Source organism: Heterodontus francisci, chromosome 26 (assembly GCF_036365525.1).
Source record: "Heterodontus francisci isolate sHetFra1 chromosome 26, sHetFra1.hap1, whole genome shotgun sequence".
NCBI lineage: Eukaryota > Metazoa > Chordata > Chondrichthyes > Heterodontiformes > Heterodontidae > Heterodontus > Heterodontus francisci.
Genome location: NC_090396.1, coordinates 66,852,754 through 66,872,928, shown reverse-complemented (window position 1 = coordinate 66,872,928; position 20,175 = coordinate 66,852,754). Strand labels below are relative to the sequence as shown.

The 20,175-nt window shown below is 41.1% G+C and overlaps 1 protein-coding gene across 1 annotated transcript in view; it reads left to right on the top strand.

Moving 5' to 3' along the window:
- Positions 1 to 20,175, top strand: part of smurf2 (SMAD specific E3 ubiquitin protein ligase 2) — a 323,106-nt gene that overhangs the window by 246,656 nt on the left and 56,275 nt on the right. The window contains exons 8-11 of the mRNA XM_068058473.1: positions 3,026 to 3,228; positions 13,090 to 13,174; positions 15,902 to 16,060; positions 18,780 to 18,824. Of these exons, the coding sequence (XP_067914574.1) occupies positions 3,026 to 3,228; positions 13,090 to 13,174; positions 15,902 to 16,060; positions 18,780 to 18,824 (492 nt within the window). The remainder of the gene's footprint in view (positions 1 to 3,025; positions 3,229 to 13,089; positions 13,175 to 15,901; positions 16,061 to 18,779; positions 18,825 to 20,175) is intronic.

Below are 20,175 nucleotides of genomic sequence, written 5' to 3'. Positions count from 1 at the left end.
TTTTCTATCTTCAGCTTGTCACTCTTGGATTTAGGCTTCCTGCTGTTTCTTGATTTAATGTGAAGACAGCACTGCAGCATTAATTAAATAAGTCGCTAACTACAAACAAATGAAGCAGTGATTACTTGTACTTCTTTCAATTTAGTACAATGTATTCTCTGCTCACAATGCGGTCTCCGCTACATTGGGGAGACCAAACGCAGATTGGGTGACTGCTTTGTTGAACACCTCCACTCAGTCCAAACGCATGACCCCAAGTTTCCGGTTGCTTGCCATTTCAGCACTCCCCCCCCCCCCCCCCCCCCCCCCCCCCCCCGCCCCTGCTCTGATGCCAACGTTTCTGTCTTTGGCCTGCTCCAGTGTTCCAGTGAATATCAATGCAAGCTCGAGGAGCAGCACCTGATCTTTCGATTAGGCAAGCTACAGCCTTGCAGACTGAACATTGAATTCAATAACTTCAGAGCATGACTGCCTTTTTAAAAAAATATTTTTTAACCATGTGCCTGCTTTTCATGGAATCAGAGCTGCTCATTATTCCGCTATTAATAGTCTGTCTGGTCAAATGCTTTGTCTTTCACCACAAGCATCAGCACACTCTTTGCCTTTGTCACATGACAGCTTTGTTATTTAATCTCTCCTGCCCTATCAAACACCTTCCCCTTTGTTCTCTCCCCCACCCCCTCCCCTTCACTTGCTTAAAACCTAATTTGTTTCTAACCTTTGCCAGTTCTGATGAAAGGTCACAGACCTGAAACATTAACTTTGCTTCTCTCTCCACAGATGTTGCCAGACCTGCGGAGTGTTTCCAGCACTTTTTGTATTTGTTACAAACAAATGCTTATTGGGCAAATCCTTACCAAATGTCGTCTTCAATATTGGCTTAACAACTGAACTTGGAATTACAAAGCTTTTGTAAAGAATATGAACATTTGTTTTACCTTTTGTGCATTTTCAGTTTGCCTTGGTACTAATATTTAAAATACTTAAAATATTTAAAATGTTTAAAGTCTCAATGAACTTGATAAATTTCCATTTTTGCTAATAATATGCCATTCAATACTGCTTTAAAAAAAAACTACTTTTTCTCTCATCCATTTTCTAAGCTGTTCCAAGGCCCCTTTTCTGTGTTGCTCCTTTACTCGCAACTAGGAAGTGTGTAAGAGGGAACCCTGCTATTCTCCCTTTCAACCATCATAAGTTGACACAGTGGGCTGGATTTTACATTTCCGCATGTCGCGGAGCTGCCACGATATTAAACGCAGCGGCTAATTTAAATGGCAGGAGAAGACCGCCCCCCCCCCCCCCCATGACATGGAGTGGGTGGGCGGTCTCTCCCTGGTAATGGCGTCAGCTGCCTTTGCGCAGGCGCTGACTCCATTTTTAAAGGGCTTCAATCCCTGTCATTACAATTGTAATATTTAAAGCAATAGTGATTTAGAATTGATTTGGAAAAATTAAATAAATGTTTCTAGCCCCTCTCCCACTCCTCCAATAACCATACAATTCATTCCTTGCCCTCTTCTTCCCCTCCACCCACTGAAATACATAACTTGTACACCTGAACTTCCCCCCACCAAAGTTCATAAACTATGCACTTTACCCCTTCCCACCATCCCCTACACCAATCGTATAAGTTTGACCCCCCCGCACAGAAACACGTACCTGCTCCCCCCTCCCCACCAATGTTCCGCCTCGGATCCCCGGATGGGGACCCGAAGGCACGGGAGCGCCAGCCACCAGCACCAATATCGCCCGGGAACGGACGGCGAGAGCAGGTAGATCATTTATTCATTAATTTACATTTATTTAAATAGGGCTCCCGGCACCAAGCAGCGGGATTGCCACCACGAGGCCTCGCCGCTGCCAGCAACATCGGGCTGGGCCTTCGTGGCATCGAGGTCTGTGGCAGACCTCTGCTGGAGGCATTTTCCGGCACCCTCCCCACCCCCCAAACACCGCCATGACCCCTGACGTCGGTGGGCTGTAAAATTCAGCCAAGTATCTTTTATTTTCCTCTTCTTCTCTGTGGAAGAGCTTCCATGAGTCAGCCAGGTTCCTTATGTTAAATACTGTCGAGTCAAACCAGTGCCTTACCATTCAGCACACCATCTATTAAAGTACCATTATTTTAACAGTTTCTTCAGACCATTTTTTCCCCTTTTCCCCTTTTCCTTTTCAGTATCCTGAAACACTCAATCCTATCCTCAACCAGGAGGGTGATCTAAACTTGCCTTCTTTGTACCATGGTGTCACACTTGACCCTGAAATGAGCTTCCGACCTCATATTTGCACCATCACTAAGCCTATCTCCACCTCCAAAACGTCACCTGACTTCTCCCCCATCTCAACTCACCTGCTGCTGAAACGCTCATTCATGCCTTTGTTACCTCTAGATTTGACCATTCCAACACATTCCTGGCTGATCTCCCACATTCTACTCTCTGTAAACTAGAGGTCATCTAAAAGTCATATCCCTCCATGGCCTTGCCCCTCCCTATCTCCTCCAGCCCCACAACCCTCCAAGATATCTGTGCTGCTCTAATTCTGGCCTCTTGTGCATCCCTGATTTTAATCGCTGCACCATTGATGGCTGCACGTTCAGTTGCCTGGGCCCCAAGCTCTGGAATACCCTACCTACACCTCTCCACCTTGCTTTCCTCCTTTAAGTCATTCCTTAAAACATACTTCTTTGACCAAAAATTTGGTCGTCTGACCTAATGTCTCTCTTTGTGGCTCAGTGACGGTGTTTTATAATGCTTCTGTGAAACGCCTGGGGACATTTCATTATATTAAACACGCTAAGTTGTTGTTGGTATGATTGAGAGCTGGAGTGCACTCTGCAGGAACTGTGGGTACACAATTATGTATCACCCCTCTTTTGCTATCCATGTTTTCATGAAAATTGTGTAGCTACGTTTGTAGGTTTGGTTTTATTGTACCTTGCTATCTGCGTTTTGTCTTTTAAAATGGCTTTATTATTTATATAGAAATACTTTACGTACTTTTTTTCTCCACCTGGTTATAGGCCAGCCTCTGAATATGCCAGTCCTGGCAGACCACTAAGTTGCATTGTGGATGAGAATACACCAATTACACCAGCTAATGGCGCCTCATGTGGACAGACCCCTGACTCAAGGATGGCAGAGAGGAGAGTGAGATCGCAAAGACACAGAAACTATATGAGTCGGACACATTTACACCTCCCCCCTGATCTCCCAGAAGGTTATGGTAAGTCACATAATTTATTTTTGGGGAGAAGCCTGTCGAATGTAATCTTATGGATTATTATAATCTTCTTTTGCATCACAGGTGATTTTGGCTATTTTGAGTATTATAAGCAGATAGAGGGTTTGCTGTGCACAATGTTAACAGTATATACAAAAGGCATATTAAAAGCAAAATACTGTGAATGCTGGAAATCTGAAATAAAAACAAGAAATGCTGGAAATACTCTGCAGGTCTGGCAGCATCTTTGGAGAGAGAAGCAGAGTTAATGTTTCAGGTTAGTGACCTTTCTTCAGAACTGGCAAATATTAGAAATGTAAAAGGTTATAAGCAAGTAAAGTGGAGGTGGGGCAAGAGATAACAAAGGAGAAGGTGTAGATAGGACAAGGTCACAGAATAGCTGACCAGAAGGTCATGGAGCAAAGATATGTTAATGGTGTGTTGAAAGACAAAGCATTAGTACAGAAAGGGTGTTAACGGATTGAAAATTGAACAGCCGCAAGTACAAAGATGAAAAAAACAGTGGGTAAGCAAACTGAACAAACTAAGATGAAATAAAATAAAACAAACACAAAAGAATATATATAAAAAAAAGGAAAAAGAAAAAATGACTAAAAAATAAAAGTAAAATGGGGGGGGGCCGTCATGCTCTGAAATTATTGAACTCAATGTTCAGTCCGGCAGGCTGTAGTGTGCCTAATCGGTAAATGAGATGCTGTTCCTCAAGCAAAAGGCAGTTGAGTTTCCTGCTATAACATCGATAAAACTAAACTAAAATTGTAACATTTGCTAGCAGGATACTTCGAAGAATTTTTTTTGATTGGGGCAGTGGTTGATATGTGTAGAGAGCTCAGAGGCGAAGGGTTTAAAATGCAACTTTACGTTAATCCTCATGTCCCCAATCACCAGTACCAAACCATTTGACAGGCTCATACATTTGTGCCTCTCTTGTATTGTGCATGGAGCAATGTCAGGTCTTCAGCTGGAGCTATTTAATAATTTCCATGATCATCTTATGTTTTTGCTTTTCAAATAACTTATCCAATCTTTTTTTAAATCTGAAATGGTGACGTGAAGCATTCCACATTCTAATCACTTTGTGTGAAAAGTGTCATTTAGTATCTTTTTTTGTTGTTGTTCATGCTCTTCCTCCATTTCCTCATTATAAGGATTGGGTAAGAGAAAAAAGGAAGCTTATGGCAGATTCAGAGCGTTGAAAACCACGGAGGTAGTAGAGGAATATAGAAAGTGTTGGGGGGTACTTAAAAAAAAAAGTAATGAGAACGAAGAGGGGACATGAAAAAACACTGGCAGGCAATATAAAGGAAAATCCCAAGGTGTTTTATAAGTATATTAAGAGCAAGAGGATAACCAGGGAAAGAGTGGGGCCCATTAGGGACCAAAGTGGCAATCTGTATGTGGAGCCAGAGGACATAGGTGAGGTTTGAGGTTTTAAATGATTACTTTTCATCTGTGTTCAGTATGGAGATGGACGATGTAGGTGTAGAGATCAGGGAGGGGATTGTGATATAATTGAACAAATTAGCATTGAAAGGGAGGAAGTATTAGCTGTTTTAGCGGGCTTAAAAGTGGATAAATCCCCAGGCCCAGATGAGATGTATCCCAGGCTATTATGTGAGGCAAGGGAGGAGATAGCAGGGGCTCTAACACAAATTTTCAAATGCTCTCTTGCCACAGGAGAGGTACCAGAGGACTGGCGGACAGTGAATGTGTAACATTATTCAAGAAGGGTAGCAGGGATAAACCAGGCAATTACAGGCCAGTGAGTCTAACATCAGTGGTAGGGAAACTATTGGAAAAAATTCTGAGGGACAGGATTAATCTCCACTTGGAGAGGCAGGTATTAATCAGGGATAGTCAGCATGGTTTTGTCAGGGGGAGATTGTGTCGAACAAACTTGATTGAATTTTCCGAGGAGGTGACTAGATGTGTAGATGAGGGTAAAGCAGTTGAAGTAGTCTACATGGACTTCAGTAAGGCTTTTGTTAATGTCCTGCATAGGAGATTGGTTAAGAAGGTAAGAGCCCATGGGATCCAGAGCAATTTGGCAAATTGGATCCAAAATTGGCTAGTTAGCAGGAGGCAGCGGGTGATGGTCGCGGGTTGTTTTTGCGAGTGGAAGCCTGTGACCAGTGGTGTACCGCAGGAATCGGTGCTGGGACCCTTGCTGTTTGTAGTGTACATTAATGATTTAGATGTGAATATAGGAGGTATGATCAGTAAGTTCGCAGATGACACGAAAATTGGTGTTGTAAATAGGAGGAAAGCCTTAGATTACAGGACAATATAGCTGGGCTGGTAAAATGGACAGAGCAGTGGCAAATGGAATTTAATCCTGAGAAGTGTGAGGTGATGCATTTTGGGAGGACTAACAAGGCAAGGGAATATACAATGGATGGTAGGACCATAGGAAGTACAGAGGGTCAGAGGGACCTTGGTGTACTTGTCCATAGATCACAGAAGGCAGTAGCACAGGTAGATAAGGTGGTTAGGAAAGCCTATGGGATACTTGCCTTTATTAGCCGAGGCATAGAATATAAGAGCAGGGAGGTTATGATGGAGCTGTATAAAACACTAGTTAGGCCACAGCTGGAGTACTGTGTACAGTTCTGGTCACCGCACTATAGGAAGGATGTGATTGCACTGGAGAGGGTGCAGAGGAGATTGACCAGGATGTTGCCTGGGCTGGAGCATTTCAGCTATGAAGATAGACTGGAAAGACTAGGGTTCTTTTCCTTAGAGCGGAGAAGGCTGAGGGGGGACCTGATTGAGGTATTCAAAATTATGAGGGGCATTGATGGGAAGAAACTTTTTTCCCTTAACGGAGAGGTCAGTAACCAGGGGGCATAGATTTAAGGTAAGGGACAGGAGGTTTAGAGGGGATTTGAGGAGAGATTTTTTCACCCAGAGGGTGGTTGGAATCTGGAATGCACAGCCTGAAGGGGTGGTAGAGGCAGGAACCCTCACAACATTTAAGAAGTATTTAGATGAGCACTTGAAACATAGCATACAAGGCTATGGGCCAAGTGCTGGAAAATGGGATTAGAATAGTTCGGTACTTGATGGCTGGCACAGACACAATGGGCCGAAGGGCCTGTTTCTGTGCTGTATAACTATGACTCTATGAGGCTTAATTTTTGGCTCACTCTGTTTGTTTAATTTTTCTTTTTCACTTTCGATTTTACTATTTTTATCTATCTCACTTTTTTTCAATTTCCTTTTCTCTTCCATTCCTTTGCTGCTTATTTGCCTTTTACACTTTATGGGAAATGCTGCAGGTAGGATTGGGGTCTTGTGCAATTAAGAGACGTGGATGAATCAGTTCACACAGTTGAGGCTTTCCAGAGTGATGAGGTATGGTAGGAAAACTTGTCTACAGGATCAAGGCCTTAAGGAGCTGATTGAAACATCTTGTACATACTGATTGAAAGCTGCAGAGTTGTCCTTGTTGAAGCAGGAAGGATACCAAAAAGGAACACCGATGCTACTGTTGAGGAACTGCGAGGGATGGAATGGAAATTAAGGCTAACTTTAGTAAGGCAGTGACTTTGCTGTGAATAAGCATAAGTCTGTGCCAATAGGTCATAATGTCATTAAAATAGTTTACCAAAATAAATATCTCCTGAAGTGCCCAAACTGTTTTTTGTTTGTGTGAGCCGCCAAGGTTCATGCGGTGGAATCCTTTGTCCCATGTAAAAGTTTAAATTGATGTTTGCATTAATTATCATATATCCTGGGACTACCAATACTAAAATTATCTTGATGTATAGATTTGATTTCTCTGCCAGTGAGAACAGATGTTTCCAAGACTTATGGTGAGTGAAGTTCAAATAACAGTTGAGCTCCTGGGGGGGGTGCTTCACAGTCTTTATGGCCAGGACTTGAGCCCACATGTGTGCTGCTGTTTGGATATCCTAGCCCTAGATTTCTAATGGAATGCTGTTGCTCAGCACCATCACTACAAGGGTTCAAGGAGAAAATCCACCACCACCTCAGGGCAGCTTTGATGGACAGTAAATGCTGTCTGCCAGCTTGTCCATATCCTGAGTATTTTAAATACATTACTTGTGGGGATAGAGAGGTAAACTGTGGTTTGTTTGCTGTGAATTTCTACATCGCCAAAATCCTTTGAAAATTGGGCTGGGAAGGCAGTGGGAGTAAAATATTCATCTTTCATTGAGTTACAGCAGTCCTTTATACTGGTCAGTTACAAAAACTACCTGTAACCTTTATACTTGTGTAGAGATGAAATTGTGGATAGGATATCTTTTTCTTTGTTTCTGAGAATCTCAACTGTCTTTCATGCAGATTTTTTATGAGGTGAAATGTGGGCAGTGCAGGTATCTTGAAATCTGCAAAAATATTGTCATGCTGGCTTGGTTTGACTGAGATCGTTAGAAAGTTGCAGAAGTATTTATAGTACAGAAGCAGCCCATTTGGACCAGTGGTCTATGCCAGTGTTTTTCATGTTCCATACCTTTTCAACTAACCCCATCAACGTATCCTTCTATCCTTTTCTCCCTGATGTGTTTTTACCTCTCTTCCCCTTGAATGCATTTATGCTATTCACCTCAAGTACTCCCTGTGGTAGCGAGTTCCATACTATAATCACTCTCGGGGTAAAGAAGTTTCTCCTGATTGTGATAGAAGTATAATAAATTGCTTTACTGCATTGTGCTTTTGGGCTGAAGGCACATAGTAGATTTTAGGGTGTAGTGAAAATAATCTCTTGGATGTGAGATTATTAAATTAATGTACACCATATGTAAAATACAATTGCTAAGTTGCAGAAGGAGAGGCATCTGGGTGAAATGGAACAATGTAAAATAAAAAAACATTGATGAGAAATGTAGGTGAAGAACGTGGGCTCAAAATGCAAGAAACCATCAAATTGAAGAGGGTAGAACCAAGATAAAATTAGTCCGGAAGCAGGGGTTAGTTTACAAAAGTATTGGGTATTAAAATCTCATAGGTAGTGGGAAGAGTACGCGTGCTTAACTAAAATTGCCCCTCACCTGCTTGGTTATGGGAAGGATTTGTTCAGAAGAAAGGATTTGCACACTGGTGAAACTTCTTATTGTTCAAATGTTGCTAGTAAAGATAAGTGGCCTTTATGAATAAGGGGAAGAACATGAAACAGCAGGTGAACTTCTAGCAAGCTGAATATTGTATTTGCCCCAGGCATAGCTCACGTTCTCAAGAGTGCCAGCAAGACCACACTGTTTATTTGAAGATTAGGGACAGCAGCTGTCTTGTGGAACATGATGTCTTGCATATTTATGCTCATAAAGTATGGCCAAGACTCATCAATTAGCTGTTTTCTTTGGCAGTTAGTTTTTTTTGCTATCTTTCCCTACCTTTCCCCACTCCCTCCCCACCCCCCAACTTTATATCCTAAAGGCATTTATTCCTATTGGACTACATTTCCGGAGGTACTCATTGCTTGCCAGCACCTCGTGCAATCCAGCCATTCTTTGTGTGAGCCTGGATGGTGATAACGAACAGACTGCTCGACCAATGGCAGACATCACAGCCAAGCCTGCTTGTTTTTGCCTGTGATCCATATGTTTTTCATCTCTGAATTGCAATTGGGAGTGGGAAACCTGGCTGATTCTCACCTTGTTGGCTCAGGAATTTTTTTCCAAAAATCTACTTTTATAAAATTTGTAAAGTTATATTACAGTGCAATTCAATTGTAGCACTACATAGAGTGATAAAGTTTCCAGCCCCTCGGTGTACTATGGTGGGAGGGCCCTAAATGGTTGCCTTTGCCCATGTGCCTTTTGTGGCATTTGTGCCGCGCTTTAGTGCATCGCGCATCATGTAGTACTGGACCTCGGAATGTGCCAGTCTGCAACATTCTGTCGTGGACAGTGCCTTGCACTGCAAGACCAACAAGTTTTGAGCAGACAAAGAGTTGATGGCCCTCCAGCAGCAGTTGATGTTTGTTGCGGTGTACGTCCCTGGGAACAGCCCGTAAAGCACAGAGTTCTGCACTGCGGAGCTGCTCAAGATGAACCTCGCATTTGCAAAGACATATTCCTGAACATGATGAGTCACCCTCTCTTCCCCACTGCAACTGCCTTGAGGACGGTGTGCATGAAGGACATGACAGGGAGGGCCCTTCTGACCACCAGCCAAGCTACATCTTAGTGTTTTTTTGAAAGTTCTGTTGATAAGGTGTTCTGCTAAATGACTTGGATATTCTTCTTAGCCCAGGATTGCACAACTGCATCCCACTTCCTTCTGACCCCCCACCCCACCCTCCACCAATCCATTAAACCACAAACTACATTAATAATGAAGAAGATCGTATAGCATTATACTATGCTTAAATGAAACTGCTTAATTATCTCATTCACACAAGTTTACTGTAAATACTGTAAGTCTAGTACCCAGGGCTCTATTTTTAACAAGTTTCTACTGTCAGCATCTAATTATAATTCAGGATACAAAACACCAAACCAGTCAATTGCAGTATTTTCTCATCAGGAATAATTCGCGAAACATCTACCACATGCACTATTTCTTCAGAATAAACAAATTTGCCTGCTGTCAATTGCTTCGCCTCAGTTTAACAGTGCAATTTTTTTTGGAGGAAGGAATGGCAAGAAATAAATGCAGAGCGCTTATTCAATATTAGTTGGGATTCCCATCAGGAGATGAAAATCTTGTATTTACTAATAATTAAGATTAATAAACAGGCTAAAATACTGCTTCAGTTTTCAGTAATGCCATTTGGGTCTATGTAAAAACAAAGTCTATCTCATTGTGGATCCTAGAACTCACACTGTTGCTCCAGCCATTCCCTCGGCGTGACTGCTCTGAGCTGCATCCTTTTGAGTTTTCTTCAGACTGGGGGCGGGAGGGTTTTGCACCAGAAGCTGTCCCATCACATGTGAGAAGTGTCCAAACCAGAAGGTTGCTGCAAAGCAGATGAAGAAACTCCATACACTCAAACTGAACTGCAAGCTCTACTTAACTGTTTTCTCCTGAGATGCTCGCAGCAGTGCCTGGGAGACTCCAGGATAATCTAGGAGGTGATAGAAAAATAGAAAATTCTAAAAAAGTGCGGCATCTGTGGAGAGGGAAGCAGAATTAATCTATTAGGTCAATAACCTTTCATTAGAACTGGAAGATGATCGAGGAATGGATTTTAAGCAAGTGCAGAGCTAGGGGAGAGGAGAGAAGGAAAAGAACAAAAGGTTCTTAGTGTTGGGGTGAAGAGCAGGAGTGATTAAATGACAAAAGTAATGATGGTGCAAGGCAAAATAAGGTGAGAATGACGGTATAGAAACAAAAGATATGTCTAGAGGCAGTGTAAATGGTTACAGAGGAGAAGCAGAGCCTGGAAAATATGGCAAATAAAAGACTCTCATAGCCCAGGAATGTAGCAGAAGAAAGGCAAGTAGACCCTAGGAGCATAGGCCACCGCACCAGCCTTGTGGGAAGGGTGGAGTGAAAGGGTGGCTGTTGCATCTTCTCTACTTATATGGGAAGGTGCCCTCATTATTGTGTGTTTTACCAAGGAGGCTATATATACTTACACGCAGGGGAAATTGGGCAGTCCTGTGGGCCCATGCATTAATCTGCCCTTGATTGAGTTAAATGTGCATCAGTGCTGTTGGAGATCCTTACATCTGTAAGGAAATGGTTGCTGTGGTGATGGGCGATGTGTTTATTCAGCAGCGCATGGGTGTTATGATAGGTATGCGAAGCATGCATGGCATCTAGCTAATTGCAATAGATATGTTGGAAGTAATTTCAGACAATCTCTTACTGTGCTTTCATTGTTTGAGGCGGGGATGGTAAAGAGAACCCATTTGGGAGGGTTATGTGCAGTTCAGAGATTTATTGTTTGATAGCTGGTTATTTTTCAGTGACTCTAAAAATTCATTAGTTAAGCCTGGTGTCATACTCCACTTGCCCTATTTGAGTAAATAGTTAGTCATTGTTCCACAATTTTCTGTCAGTGTTCTTTGACAACCAAAGAAAGTAGAGACTATGGAACAGAGGTGTTCCGAATAAATGCTGCTTTCTTTCTATCAGGCTTGTCCAGCACAAATAAAGCAATCTATATTTCAAAAAATGTCATTTTTCTACAATCTGATTTTTTTTGAGACTTTTATATGTTAAAAAATGCATTATTTTTTTCCCATCCTGTCAATGAGGTGTTGATTTACGCTGGGGTACAGTTTCACAAATATACGCTATCCTCTGCCTGGGTGGGATGCCAATGAGTATGAACTTTTTTTTTTCAATTGTAGGAGGCATCATAGCCAAGCCCAATCCTTCCCACACCCGACATTCACATACATACTTTCCAGCAAGAGTCGCTGGATAGTGAATCTGGTCAATTTCTATTTCATTTCTGCCTTCCCATGGGTCAATTGTAGTGCTCACCCTGCTGCTAAATCAGCTAACTCAACATGGACCGCAATAGAACCTCGGACCTTCTTGATCTGTGTGGTTGAGTATCATATTGAGCGGCATATTTAACCTGATGAGTCATAATATGTATTTAGTATCATTTTGATGTCAAAATTATAATCAAACATTTCTTGACCCATTTTGTTATGGAATAATTTTTTGATTTGCTGTAGTTATAAATTTGTTTTTCTCCTGTATGATTTCTCTTTTCCACATGCTGATCGTATCAGGCCACTCATCGTGCCTAATCCGAAGCCTCATACTGTTTCAAATGACTGCCAAGAGGTTGTGTGACAACAGCTACCAACTAATAGCTTTCTCTAGCTCTGTCTGATGCACATTTTCTCTCTCTCTCTTCGTCTTTCCTCTCTGTCTCGTCGTCTCCTCGCTAAAAAAATAAATTGACAAAACATTTTTTCTTAGTAATGATGCCATTCATTTGTAATTAAACCTACCATCATTGTGCTGAGTGTTGTGGTGTCACTGTGAAAGGGCACATGGAAGTTCCATCTCTGAAGTGATTAACTTTAGGAATATAATAAATTTATATTAGTAAAGGACCTTTTTGAATTATAAATCTCTATTGTATAGTGCATCGCCCAAATACAGGCACTATGCACGAGATAATCTAGATTTATACTGCTAACTGACAAATATTCTGATTTAAAATATTTCTAGTACCCTCAAAGTGCCTAATTTTTCCTGAGAGATCTTGGGTTGTGCAATGAAAATTTGGAGAGGAATTGGTCAAATTTACAAATAAGTATACTGCTGCACAAATATGGTGTAAGCTACTGGTGGCTGGGTAAAAACACTTCCAATCACATTGGCAGTCGTAGTACCAGACTTTGCAATTAAAATGCTTTGTCTGGAGGTCTGTGCATCTGATGTGACTTCTGTACCTGATATGGCAAGCAGAGGGGAAACATGTTCTGTTCCTGCTGTGAGGTGTTTTGACTTGGCCTTGTACCTATTTCTCATTCTGTAAGTTGATTTCAGCTGTGCAGTTGTGGAAAAGTGTTGAGTAGCGGGGCCAGATGCTTCAGTACATATTGAATAGGAAAATCTGAGCCATTGTGGTTGCTCTCTTGCACCTCCTGGTGGTCAGCAACTGTGAAGTAGCTAGAGGCCAGGAACCAAGTTCTTTGTCAGCTCTCTCGTTTGGTAGTGACCAAGAGGAGAATATAGGAAGGGGAAAAAATCTTCTAAAAATGCTTCTATTCCCATGCATGGTTATCACCTTCAAGCCTGCAAAATTCAGCAATTGCATTGTGGTACTTTTCTGTAACAGTCTATGCCATGTTCCGCATGGGAACTGTTTAAATTCACACTGATGCAGATCTCATGGGCTGCAAATAACTTCCTCTTTATTGCTACCATCATTAGTATTTATTATTCTTTTATTTTGCATAGAACAAAGAACAACGCAACAAGGTCAGGTGTATTTTCTGCACACACAGACGGGGGTGAGCACATGGCACGATCCTCGAGTACCCAGGTAAAGGAAGCCTGGCCTAATGGGTCTATTTTGTTGACCGAGAGTCTCGGCAAAGCCAAAATTATTTCTTTTTATGTCCTCGAAAGTATAAGGTGTTTGTGAAGACCTGGCATTATCTCCAGATTCTGTTAAATTTGGTATATGAAATTGGAGGTATTTTTTCTGTCTTTGGTTTGCAATTTGGTTTGATCTGCAAAAAAGAAAGTAATGTTACATTTTAAAGATTTGAATTTTAGATACAGTTAAAACTGCCGGACAGACATGGAGATATTCACTGATGATTGCATAGTCTTCTGTTCCATTCACATCTCCTCAGGTAACAAAGCAGGCTATGCCTACATGAAGCAAGGCCTGGACAATATTCGGGCTTGGGCTGTTAAGTGGCAAGCAATATTTGTGTCACAAAAGTGCCAGCAATGACCATCTCCAACAAGAGAGAATCTAATCACCTCCCTTTGACAATCAACAGCATTACTATTGCTGAAACCCTACCCCCCTGTGCCCCCCAACCCCATCAACATCCTGGGGGTCACCATTGACCAGAAACTTAACTAGACCAGTCATATAAATACTGTGGCTACAAGAAAAGGTTAGAGGCTGGGAATTCTTTGGCAAGTAACTCACTTCCTGACTCCCCAAAGTCTTATCTCCCCTTACAAGGCACAATTGAGGAATGTGATGGGATGCTCTCCATTTGCCTCAATGAGTGCAGCTTCAACAACACTCAAGAATTCGACACCATCCAGGATAAAGTATCCCACTTGATTGGCACCCCATCCAGCATCTTAACATTTATTACCTCCACCCACTGGCACACCATCACAGCAGTGTGTACCATCTACAGGATGCACTGCTGCAACTCACCAAGCCTCCTTTGAAGGCACCTTCCAAACCAGCAACTTCCATCTTCTAGAAGAACAAGGGCAGCAGGCGCCACCTGCAAGTTCCCCTCCATGTTGCACACCATCCAGACTTAGAAATATATCACTGTTCCTTCACTATTGCTGGGTCAAAATCTTGGAACAACCTTCCTAACATCACTGTGGGTGTACCTATACCACATGGCTTCAGCAGTTCAAGAAAGCAGCTCACCACCACCTCGAGCAATTAGGGATGGTCAGTAAATGCTGGCTTAGCCATCTTTACCCAAATTTCATGAACAAACGCAAAAATACAATTTATTAATACTTCAACTTTATTTCCCTTTTTAGGTTCCCCTGCTGCCTTGTGCACCACATACTATTTCACAAAAGAGTAGACAACTTACTTGACCCCAGGACTTTGCCACTATTAGGTTCAAGAGAAGAGCCTGGGGCTTCATGGGCACAGTTCATAGAATAGAATCATAGAATGGTACAGCACAGAAGGAGTCTATTCTGCCCGTCATGTGTGTGCCAGCTCTCTGCAAGAGCCACTTCGTTCGTCCCACTAGGAGCACATAAGGAGGCCATTCAGCCCTTCGTGTCTGTGCCGGCTTTCTGCAAGAGCAAGTTTGCTAGTTCCACTCACCTGCTGTTTCCCTGTAGCCCTGCAATTTTTTTCTTTTTCAAATAATTATCCAATTCCCTTTTGAAAGCCACAATTGAATCTGCCTCCATCACCCTCTTGGGCACTGCAATCCAGATTCTAACCACTTGCTGCATAAAAAGGTTTACCCTCATGTTGCCATTGGTTCTTTTGCCGTTCACCTTAAATCAATGTCCTCTGGTTCTTGACCCTACTGCCAACAGGGGGCAGTTTATCCCTATCTGTTCTGTCCAGACCCCTCATGATTTTGAACACCTCTAACAAATCTCCTCTCAGCCTTCTCTCCTCCAAGGACAACAGCCCCAGATTCTCCAACCTATCCACGCAATTGAAGTCCCTCATCCCTGGAACGATTCTCATAAATCTATGTCTGTTGAGATGAGGAATTCTTCCTTTGAGGAAACCCTGCTATTAGTAGGTTGCTAAGCAGAGGCAAAGCAGTTCTGCACAAGGGTGAAGAGTGAATCTACCCAGGCTGCTGTTGCAAACCAATTGGCACCTGACAGAGACATAATAGGTCAGCTGCCTTTTGTCCTGGCTAGTATTTAGATGAGCACTTGAAATGCCATAGCATACAAGGCTACAGGCCAAATGCTGGAAAATGGGATTAGAATAGTTAGGTGCTTGATGGCTGGCACAGACACGATGGGCCAAAGGGCCTTTTTCTGTGCTGTATAACTCTATGACTCTAGGATGGGTGCAATTGAGGAGAGGGAAACTTGAAAGAGGGAAAAATTAACTTAACGAGGATTTTAAAAAGCTTTAAATGTGGCAGTCAGATTTTAACTAGCTTTTAGTTTGCAGTGTAGCAGAGCATAGATATGTTATATGTTTTGTGGTAAAAGTAAAATGTTTGTTGAAAAGTGAGTTTTCATGTTGCTACACACTTCAGGAAGAGCTATCAATATAATATGAATGTGAAAGGTACCAGAACATTTGCTTTTAATGGATTTATTCCTTGGGTTAAAGCCATTTGGCTGAGACCTACAGTTAAAATGTAGATTAATGACATGACAGCCTAGTTTTGAGGCCTATGCAGGTTTTGTGAGCTTATATCTTGGGATACTAAAGGATTATAACAGAAAGTATCAAGTTTTTGGAACACTCTGATTTTTCTGACATTATGGAATTGTATTCCTTACCATTTTAATTAGTTTGGCTTGCAGTAAGCTGAGGTAGTCGTCTATGTTTGTTTTGCAGGGATCTTAGCAACGTAAATTGTGAGGAACTAGGGCCATTGCCTCCAGGCTGGGAAATCCGCAATACGGCTACAGGAAGGGTCTACTTTGTTGACCACAACAACAGGACAACGCAGTTTACAGACCCACGGTTGTCTGCTAACTTGCATTTTATTTTAAAGTAAGTAATGGAACCTCTTTTTGTCACTGATTTCTTCCTATCCCCACCCACCTTTGTAAAATTTAAAACTATTTTAGGGAGTGAATTTCAAACATAGTTTTTGGATATCCCATTATTGAAATTGGTATTGTGGGTTTTTTTTTCCCAATGCAGCTGTTTAAACAGCACTTGAAAACAGATATTAACATCAATCTGGAATCATTTGATTGTACAGTTAAGTTGTCGCATCAAAACATTTGAAGTTTGGCTATTAGCAAGCTTTAAATAATTCAGATTTGCCAACTGCTCTGATTTATGTCAACCTTTTCAGACTTTTCATAGATACGTTTTGTTACCAAACGGTTTCTCTTTTATGTCCTGCCCTTTACTCAAAATGTCTCGGTTTGAGGAAAAAAAGGAGCACTTTGATGATGATCCCATCTGATAGTTGAAATAAATGTGCATAACATTTTTCTTTGGTGGCAAGCACGTGAGGTGTCTGCAACAGTTTCCTCCTATATTGCAGGACTGCAAACCATTATCTAATGGAAATAACCAGTAGCAAATAGGGTAACAGTTCAGTGTCAAAGATCCAGAGGCTGAAAAAATAGCTGGGCGATTTGTACCAAACAAAATTTCCTAGCAGTTAGAGACGTCAGTTGTGTGGGTTTGAATCTGGCACAGGGCAGTGTTTACAACCAAGTGAACACAAAGGTTTATATAGTCAAATAAATTTCCAGAATGGCTGCAGATAGATTCACCAAACAGAAGGATGGTAGTGTCAAGTGCAGTACAATCAGTTAACAAGCATCCAATTAAGAGGATCATTTGCTTCAAGACCACATTTCTCTGGTGCACAAAATTCCTTTTATGTTATAATGGTGAAGATTGCTTGTTTGTTGGAATTATTTATGCTGTTTATTCAGAATTGTGGTTTTTTGATGCTACAATGTTAGTTTCGTGTTGAGGCACCAAATAATTGGTGCATCCAATAATTTCATGTTTAAATTAATTTCTGTAGATGCAAAAATAATGCTGCAAGTGCACTGTTTTAGGTCTTGGGGCTAACAGAATGTTGTGTACAAACTTTGGAACATTTGTTTAAAGGGGGCTTTCTTTCCTGACAGATTAGTTCCATTTAAGAGCTTCCACATAGCACCTTCAGACAGTTTCCTATAAGGACAGCACAGACTGTTAATGATTTCCCAAACTCGTGTTCAGACTATTTTTGGATGGAGGGGTGAAATAGTCCTGTATATGTAAAGGAGTAACATAGAAGGATTTGTATATCTTATTAACTGGGTGGCAGTTACAGTTCAGTGTGGATAAATGTAAAACAATTAACATGGGAACAAGGACCTAAAAGGAAGGAGCATATTTTAAGTGGAACAGACATGCAGCAGCATAAATCAGGAGATCCAGGATTTATAGTGGAAAATCTATAATCGTTGTAGTGATTAGCTGCAGAAGAAGACAATTGATAACTGGATTGCATTAGCATGAGTAATAGAACATATAGCTAAAGAGATTGTATTGCTGCTGTACAAGAAATTGGTAGAACTTGCATCTGAAAAACTGTGCAACATTCTAACCATCTAATTATGAAAGTTATATTGTTGAGAGGGTACAAATGCAAGCAACAGAGATGATTGTAGGTATCAAGGATTTGTCATGAAAAATGGTTAAAGAAATTAGACTTCTTTCCTTTGGAATTGATTGCAAGGTATCCAATTAAAGCTGTTAAGAACTGGAAGATTCTGTGGTGATGGGTTCAAATACCTAGGCGCACACATTTGAAAGTAAGGAGGTTAAGGGTAAAAAGGCAAGCTGGGTAGAACTTTTCCCATACACAGACTAATAACATTATCAGGAAAGGACACTGAAGTGGACAGTTATATACAGGTTTGAGATGATTCAATGTATTAAGCGTCTTGGGACAGTTTACTACAGTAAAGGTGCTATATAAAATGCAAGTTGTTGTATTTCTCAAGGGGAAAAAGTATTGAGGAATGTGGTGAGACAGCAGATAAGCAAAGTTCATCTATGAAAGCCTTGTTAGGCCCTAAATACCGTTTCCATTTTATTTTATTAAATTAAAAAAATTCTCCTGTATTGATGTCAAGACTAAAGTGATCACTTTTTTTAAATATATGATGCTATTGTCTGGTTATTGAAGGCATATCTGCTTATTGTTTATGGTAGTTATAGGGAGCATTTTTTCATTTGGGATCAAAAATTATTTTTCAGCATTTCTGGCTGAGAATTAAAATTTATGTAATCTGTTGTACTGATTGAGGCATAACACCAGCCCAACTAGACCTTTGTCAGGTTATTCAGGAAGTCACCTGTGCAACTGTGTGTGTTGTACTCTGTTGATGTTTTAACATGACAGAATGCATGCGCTACTACCAGCTCATTCACTATTTGTTCATATATACAGTGATAGTGGGGTGGAGTTAAGGTAGCCGAAATCTTGATGAATGACAGAGCAGGCTCGACAGGCCAAATGGCCTACTCCTGCTCCTATTTCTTATGTTACTTCAGTTTCACTTGTAACAAAATAATATTCCACCCAGTAGGCACTATAAATATTGTGATTTTCCTTTTTATTTTCCTTTTTAAATGTTAGACTTTGCATCAAAGTTTGGCTTAAACATTACAGTTGAAGAGTTTTCCCTGAAAAATATTAATTTTTGTGTTTTTTTGTTTTAATTTCTTTATCATGGGTACTGTGCTACAGGAGGGACTCGAACCAAGGACCGAATTTACATTACCAACATACCAGGTGAAGTAATAGGAGCATTATCTGAAAGATGAATAATTTCACTTTATCCATTTCCATTTTTTTTTTATATATTCGTTCAGGGGATGTGGGCATCACTGGCCAACATTTATTGCCCATCCCTAATTGCCCTTGAGATGGTGGTGGTGAGCTGCCTTCTTGAACCGCTGCAGTCCTTGGGGTGTAGGTACACCAACAGTGCTGTTAGGAAGGGAGTTCCAGGATTTTGACCCAGCGACAGTGAAGGAACGGCGATATAATTCCAAGTCAGGATGGTGTGTGGCTTGGAGGGGAACTTGCAGGTGGTGGTGTTCCCATCAAAATGTTTCTCAATCAAAAATGACTTGTATTAAGTGGGTGGCTGGAGAAGGAAGAAAAATAATAATGTTGGGTGAGCAGTATATCTGATCATCAAGAGGAGAAAACCTCTGGGATAGGTGTCTGTGCCTGTTTGTTAATGAGTTGGATTATGATATGCTGCCCAAAGCCAGCAAAAACACTTGAGAGTATAGTGTTTGAGAGCTCACAGGATCATAATTGGGAACATGGAGCAGATTGATCTTGGAAATGTGGAGAAATGATCTGTGTGGCAAGATAGAAATATGCTGTTAAGTCATAAATATGATAAATTGGAAAAATAACTAATGCTATGTTTTACGTGTGGAAACTTCCAATCTCTGAACTGAAATTGAAATTACCAGAAATAAAGGGTCTATGACAGGACTCTGAGGTTTGGGAAAAATTACACTGATATAACTGTCTAGCCCAATGGGTGGATAAGTTGTTGCAGAAACCTCACTGGTGGTTGATTTTCTATAAACTAAGGCATATTGTTTATCTTATATTTCACATCAAAATATTCTTTAAAATTATACGTGTGTCTATTCTCTGGAGCATTTCTGCAGCAGGTAGCTCATGTTTGGTATTTCTGAGCTGCTGTGAAATGAGATGGTCACAGAGTACTTAAGGTTAGTACAGAAGCAGGCAGTCTGGCGTGCATAGATAAAAAGAAGGCAAGGTTTTCGTTAACATTTTAACAAGTAATTTTCAGAAATGGACACAATGCAAAAGATTCAATGATGACTGGTGTAGAGTGTTGGTTTCAAACACTGCTGTAATTGTCCATGTTCTTGGATAATGTGAAGAGTTGTACTATTTTTGTTCAGAAATTAATCCCTCTGCAACTAATGCATCATTCTTGAGTCCTCACAAATGGTACCAACTATGATAATACCATTCTGTGGGGTGGACAGAAAGTTCTCACCTTCAATATTGTAGCCCTCCCTTCACCTTGCATAAAAATCAACAGTGAATTATATCGTTAAGTTGTCTCTAGTGGACTAGTCATGTTGCT